Genomic DNA, 7,391 nt, shown 5'->3' on the forward strand with positions numbered 1-7,391 from the left:
CACATACTGCCTGAGCTGTTTGGAATAAATGCACAAGGAACATGGTACAATGATTGTTATAGCAGCTAGACAACTAGTATTACAATGTTGCCTCCTATTTGTCCAAGCTAACTACTTTATCTAGTGTTCAGGTTGGCATAAAATGTGTTTGCATGAGAGAGAAGAGGCATAACAGAGTGCTTGGACCAGGGATATGGCTCTTCAGATATGAATGGATTACAACTTTCTTCATCTCTAATGAAGCTATAGGGCCTAATAAAAGGTGGAGTCAATCATCATCAGACCACAAGTTTAAATTAGTTCTCCATGCTTTTCAAAGGTGGTAAACTCTTTGCTACTTCTTTATTTGGAGGAAATTGATCATATTCAATGTAACCATTTCAAGTAGATAACTTATTTTGGAGCGGTTGACCAGTTTAATTAAAAAGAGGCAAGCTCTAAAACACTTGTTTTTCATTCTGATGACAGAGTACTTTATCTATGCTTATATGACTTGATGAGTTATGGGTTGAACAGACCACCCCTAAGGAGCAGCCTGCAGCCACCTCTTTTTTGCCGGATCAGAGCTGTGGCAATTACATGCCATGACCCTGATCTGGTCTTTCTGTGGTGCAAAAAGGAGCCACAAAAAGCAGCTCCTTTTTGTGCCATGGAAAGGGCACCATAGTCACCAGCACTGCAGCTTTTCAATACACCTTTGGCACTGTGTCATTCCTTACTAGATCCTAGGTCCAACTTGAAGTTATCAGAATGAAAAATGTCACACTAGCTTGTGGTGGAGTCAATAGCTGTGCAAGTGGTAATGCACACATTATCTCTTGCATAGTGCTTCACAAACAAAACACACATTTGTTCCCTTCCTTGTGCTAATTTTAGCACTTTGCTTCAATTCGTGCAAGTTTCCTTGTGTTAACACATCACACTACTGAATGCAGACCTTGGAGGAGCCTACCCAATCTCAGTGGGGAGGTCATTACACGTGGTGAATGTAATGGAACCAATGGAGAAGGGCTTCATCTGCATCAAAATCACAACCTAAATAGATTATGGTATGGTAACACTTGCTTTTCCATCACAACATAAAAGACTAGGTTGTTCTATTTGAAAAAAGGTGCTTAACACTTAGCTAAGAGGCTATACAGACTGGCGATAAAGGCCAGCATCAAGGCGCAGTGGGGATGTGGTGTCTGTCTCCTCTCTCAGTTTTTTTAATGAGATGTTTCATTTTATTGACTGGTTTTATTGCATTTTGTTTCAATTTTATATTATGAAATTATTTGGATTATGTTTTTAAAGTTAAAAGATGTATATACATATTCTAAATAGGTAGTTATGTACTTTATATAGACAAACTTACCCTCTTGTGGAGATTTTCAGAAAGTAAATTATATGTTGATTCTGAAAGCAGCAGCTCAGGATTCACACAATGGATTTTTACTATCCCTGAGAAGTTGTGATGATTGCCACTCGCTATTAATTCAGGATCCCAGTATTCATCTTCGTCAATGTAAACCGCTAAGATTAAAAAAATATATATATTTAAAAGTAAAATTTAAATAAAGTAAGTTCTTATCTGTAGTAACTCCCCAAGCCTCCAAACATCTGATGGAATGTTGCACAGAAATGGACAGGTTGATATTTGAGAGTAGGATCTTGCCTATACTGGCCAGAATATTCCAAGGACAGCCCAGAGTATCATGACCCCACATCTGCCCATTTCTGCACAATGGCAACTGTCTGCACCAATGTCCTACTGGGCACCTGGCATGTCCACTACTACTGCAGGTTTCTCACCTCTGAGGTCAAAATGAGATACCCAGCAATGGAGCTGGGTGCCTCATTCTCAGCTCAAAACAAGTGACCCACAGTGGCAGCAAGGATGCTGGGTGGCACAGCTGTCATGGCACAGAAGTGAAGGGCTCTGGATCTTTCTGGAAGATCTGGAGCAACAAGTAAATGTTTAAAATTGCTTTTAACCCTGTTATTCCCCAGTTCTAGTGCAAGGCCTGCCAGATATTGTCCAGACTGCCCACACCAGAACCAGTTTGGCTGTGCATCATCTGAACAGGATGACACCAGATTGGGGTGGAGTAGGAATAAGCTTTTTGGCCTGTGCAGATAAGCAGGGACGTAGCCAGGATTTTGGGAAGGGGGAGGGTCCAGACTAAGTGCCACCATTATAATGGAGCTTGGGTGCGGTGGCGCAGCAGCACACACCATTCATTTTATCTAACGGAAGGGGGGGTCCGGACCCCAAGAACCGCCCCCCCTTGGCTACGTCCCTGAGATAAGGCCATTGTGAAAATGAAAAGTGAAAAGGCATCCATTGACACCCAACACTGATCTTTTCTTAAATGCATATTTAATGGCTGCTCTCTGTGGGCAAAAGGGTACCTGTAACCCAAAGATCTTTTCATTACATTGTTCAGAGGTAATGGGTTTGGTTAAAGATAATGACTCCTGAGTTGGTTTAGAGCAAAAGCAGTTATTTTGATTATGAAGTTTCAGATTAAATTTAAGCAGTGTACTATGTTTTTAAAAAATTAGTTGAAGCCAAATTTAGGGTGTTATCCAGTAGGGTAAATGTATGCTACAGTGAAGTGGCATAAAAACTTCACTGAATTAAAAAAAACACCTAGTTTTTGAAAGTTAATAAAAGTCAAATTTAGGCTATTAACTAGACAGTAGAGTTACATGGGTTGAGTCGAAGTATGGTGTAGTGTTTCGATGTTGGACTGGGACTCTGGGAAATAAGGGTTCATATCCTGCTTAGCCATGGAAACTTGAGCTAGTCATACTCTTTCAACCTGAGAGGATGGTGATGGTAAACCTCCAAATAAATCTTGATAGGGTCACCATAAATTGGAATGGACTTTAAGGCACATAACAGAAAGGTAGATAGACTCCACAGTAAAGTGATGGAAAAACATCTTCCTCTGTTGATAGAGTTTGTGACTGAATGACTAAATATAATATTTCAAGAAGAAGAAGAAGAAGAGCTATAATAAGAATACCATATTTTTAGGGTGAGCAAAAATGTCATGAAAGTATGTGGGAGATGAACCTAAAACTAGTTATGACTAAAATATGTCCTAAAATATGACTAAAAAGTCAGAGGACCTAGTCACAAGTAATTTGAACTTCATCAGGAGTCAGGAACAATCTCTCACATAGGCGGGTTACACACCGCCATGAAAGTACGCGCAGAGCGCGTACTAGGGTTAGGGAGGTGCGGTGCTTCCGCACCTCCCTAACCCTAATACGCGCTCCACACGTAAAAAATGACGGCGGCTGTTCCAGACGGCCGCCGCCATGAAGACGTCACAGCCGCACCGCCTCTATACGGGGCGGCGCAGACGTGACATCCTCACTCCGCGCCAGGGCGCCTAAGGCGCCCTTAGCACAAACCAGGCAGGAGCTCTGTTTCGGAGCTCCTTCCTGGTTTGCAGCGCCGCTTTGCTTCACTGGGCGCAGCCTTCAGATGGCTGCGCCCAGCAAAGCAAGGGAGAAAAAGGCCAAGCGGCCCCTTTCTCCCCCTCCCCGCCGCCGCGGGGTGTCCTTGGGGCTTGAAGCTCCAAGGACACCCCTTTTCAGGCTGCAGGGAAGCGGCGTTTTGGCGCTTCCCCACAGCCTGGAAAGCGGCGGACCGGGGCCTCAGCGGCTGCCGTTCTGGCCACTGAGGCCCCGATACACCGGGGAAAGGGGCGGGTACAGCCCGCCCCAAATAGGCGGTCTATAACCCGCCATAGTTCCCACAAATATTTCTGACATGATTTCTTATTTGAAAAATTAATATCTCATAAACATTACATACCTGAACTCACAGATAAAGTTATGATAGTCACAGCTATCAACAACAGGAAAATAGAAGTGACAAGCATCCATAGTCTGCATTTCCAAAACACAATCTCAGAGCATGACTTCAAGAGGGCTTTCTTCTAGTCATGGGAGGAAAGAGAGAAATCTATCTATAATGATGAAAAATAATTATGGAACAAACACCATAGAACTGAGACAGCATTCCATAATAACAATTTTGTGAAACAATATAGAGAATTTAAGAGGGGCAAAACATAAAGAAACTTGTGGGTATAAGACTGAAAAAGAAAGAGCATAAATACAAATATCAAAAAACTGAGAAGGAAAAAATTGCACACTGAAGTTTGGTGTTTAAGAAACAGCAGCAGCATTACTATGTTCCTAAATATGTTGAGCTACCAGTTACACCTTTGGTAAACATGGCTATTTCATAAGCTTGAACAGAAGTAGTCTGTGTCACATACACAGTTCCATAAACCAACACCCTTTTTCCATGAGCATAGATAACAATAGATTAGAAATAGTTTCAGGTGACCTTTGAAGTCTCTTTTCTTGTAATAAGATGAACAGGAAACGACTGTATAAACAAACCCTTAGACATAGGAGTTTCGGATTGGAAATGTATGTATTGTGATTTGAGAATAAACAGCATGGAGCTTTAAAAATTCAGTTTTCAAAATTGATCTTTTTTTAAACAGAAAGACCTAGATGAAATGTCTCAGATTTCAATGAGAGAGTTTTAAATATATGGAATGGAAGGAATTTAAAATGCAGGCTGGGAACTTTATCGCACACCTTCCCCCCCCCCCTTTATAGGAACTGGAAGGGGACTCTTGGGGCTGCGCGCAACCTGCAAAAAACAGATTTTATCACACAGTGAATCATCTTCAAAAGGGCCCCGTTCCATCCCTGGCACCAAGCTGTCCCTGTTCAGTGCTGAGGGGTGCCATTTTCCTCTGTCGGAAGACTTCCGAACAGAACATTTAACGCCCCTCAGCACTGAACGGGGATGGTTTGGCACCGGGAGATGGAACGGGGCCCTTTTGAGGATGATTAGCTTTGCAATAAAATCCATTTTTTTGCAGATTGTGCGCAGCCCCAAGAGTCCCCTTCCAGTTCCCATAACGGGGGAAAAAGGTGTGTGATAAAGTTATGGGTCTCTTATCCGGAATCCAAAATACTTCCAAAACCAAAACGTTTCTTCATGGGTAATTGCGATAGTGACATTTTTGGTTTCTGATGGTTCAATGTACACAAACTTTGTTTCATGCACAGAATTATTTAACATATTGTATAGACTTGCCTTCAGGCTATGTATATAAGGTGTATATGAAACATAACTGAATATTGTGTTTTGACATGTCCCATATCCAATATTATGTGCACATATGCAAATACTGGTATTCCAAAAAACCCAAAAATCCAAAATCCTTTTGAATAAGGGAGACACAATCTGGATTACTACTTAAATATTTGCACAACACTGGTTGTAACCCTTATAAAAACCGTATAAGGTAAATTAGCATGATTACCAATAATACCAATGGGGGGATTGAGGTTGAGGGTTTCTGGCAAGGGTGGGAATCACGGCATGCCTTTTTGAAGCTTTTTTAATTTTTTAAAATTTTTTGGGAAATTTAAGTGTTCAGAATGGTGTTTTTTTTTTAACAAATCAACACGATACTAGGCAAATAAGCACATGTCCTTTGGTATAAACTACAAACTGGATAGATATCTGAAATTCCTATATTTAATCAGGACACAGACTTTGGATTTATTAAATACGTATATAATGTTCTTTTTTAAAAATGCTAGGTTCCCCCCCTTCTATATTAGAATCAAACTTTTAATGTCTAAACATATCCAAATAAGTTACTTTATTTTCAATAACCCCTGGTCAAGTACTGATCAACCCCTGGCAGTGAATTAATATACCTTTACAGAACAGAAAATGAATATTTCAACTACTTTACCTTATTAGGCTGAAATATGTTAGGCTGAAGAAGCTCATTTGATTCAGGCACATCATCTCCACTTCTGTCTTCACCTACTTGTTGTAAGGGAATGTCTTGTGCATCTTCTTGTTGAGGAACGTGGCCATTCATTGTTCCTGGTTATCAACACAGTGGTCTACAGCACAGGACATGTCAAACTGAGAAAACCAACTTCCTTTTGCATTTTTCAGTTCTGTTGGTATTGCTGATAATAGGATGCAGTTCAAAAAGAGTTTCCATTCATTATTCTCTCCCCACATGAATCAGAATGGATAGATATCTGAAATCAAATGCTGTAAAACACAACACAGCCCTTACAGGTGCTCTTAGGTACATGAAGTCACAATGTACTAAGATCTCTGGTATCGGGAAAGATTGTCATTTAAAAGTTGTGCAAGGCTGGTCTGGATTTTCCAGTTTGCTTACTTGACTTAACCTGCCCTCTATAGACATCAGCAGGTAATTTAACCTGAGGCAACCAAGCCCTTCATGTAGTAATACACTAAAGCTCTTTCCTTTGTAGGGCTGAAATAGAAACCTCTACCAGGGACAATGTCAATGAATTCTGGCAAAAAGCTATCTCATAAGAAATGTTGGCCTCAGGATAAAGATGAAAACCATGTATCTGTTGTTTAGCAATGGCTTCTGGCTAAACTGACAGCTAAATTCAGGACTGGGTTTTGTCTAAATGACAGAAAGCAAATTTTGACATTCCTATAGAAAGTTTGGATAATTAATTTTCTGACAGGTTTTGAAAAGTGATGGTTGGTTCTACAGTGTACCATGTCTACATGGAAAGCCTATAATGTATAAGTGTCCTTGAAGTAACCATTGTTGAGCAAAGAAATGACAAAAACAGATTACAGAAAGATACAGTTGCTATATTACAATTCTATATAGTCTAATATATATGTAGTCCAATATATATAGTCTAATACATAGTCTAATATAGGCCTGGTACATACCTTTAAGAATGTCCAGGCTGGCGGTGGACTAATTTCCTCCGGGGGGAAGCCACAGTCACCAAACTGCATGGCTTCCCTCTGCAGGGAAAAGAACCCGGAAAAAAACGAGTTCTTTTAAAGCCACAGGGTGGTGTAACGAGTGTGCCACTGGAGCACTCGTTACGTAAACGATGTGCAGCAATGTGTGGATGCCACGTGGTGTGTACGTAACAATGATGGCGCCCATATACACAGGGTATTGCCATTGTTATGCTGCCCGTACTTTCTGGGGTTAGGGACCATGCGGTTGCTGCGCAGTCCCTAACCTTAGAATCAGCGCTGGTACACTGCTTATTGGCAGTATGCACTGTGCCATGGGTGCTATAGTAGAAGGTTCCAGACGTTTGAATAGGAATAATGAATTCTTATCACACTGTCTGTATTGACTGGCTTATCTACCTCCTGAATGTTTACTTCATCAGCAACCATTTTGTGAATGGCCAGTGTTAAAAATACAATAGTTACTTTCATTACTTTCTGCATTTAATTTTTCTCTTGCTTTATTTACTTTTTGGATATGCTTTGAAGGAAGATGCTTGATTAAGCAAAGAAGACAAAAATAGGAACTCCATTT

General features: G+C 40.7%; 1 protein-coding gene across 1 annotated transcript in view; it reads right to left on the reverse strand.

The window, feature by feature from the left end:
* CUNH3orf52 (chromosome unknown C3orf52 homolog) overlaps positions 1 to 6,077 on the reverse strand; it is a 22,038-nt gene extending 15,961 nt beyond the window's left edge. Inside the window, exons 1-3 of the mRNA XM_089512302.1 lie at positions 5,793 to 6,077; positions 3,815 to 3,938; positions 1,358 to 1,515 (exon numbers count right to left, since the gene is read on the reverse strand). Of these exons, the coding sequence (XP_089368428.1) occupies positions 1,358 to 1,515; positions 3,815 to 3,938; positions 5,793 to 5,924 (414 nt within the window). The 5' untranslated portion in view covers positions 5,925 to 6,077. The remainder of the gene's footprint in view (positions 1 to 1,357; positions 1,516 to 3,814; positions 3,939 to 5,792) is intronic.
* Positions 6,078 to 7,391: the final 1,314 nt, after the last annotated feature.

This window comes from Sceloporus occidentalis, unplaced genomic scaffold, assembly GCF_023333645.1.
Source record: "Sceloporus occidentalis isolate IW3139 unplaced genomic scaffold, rSceOcc1.0.p SCAF_2, whole genome shotgun sequence".
NCBI classification, from domain to species: domain Eukaryota; kingdom Metazoa; phylum Chordata; class Lepidosauria; order Squamata; family Phrynosomatidae; genus Sceloporus; species Sceloporus occidentalis.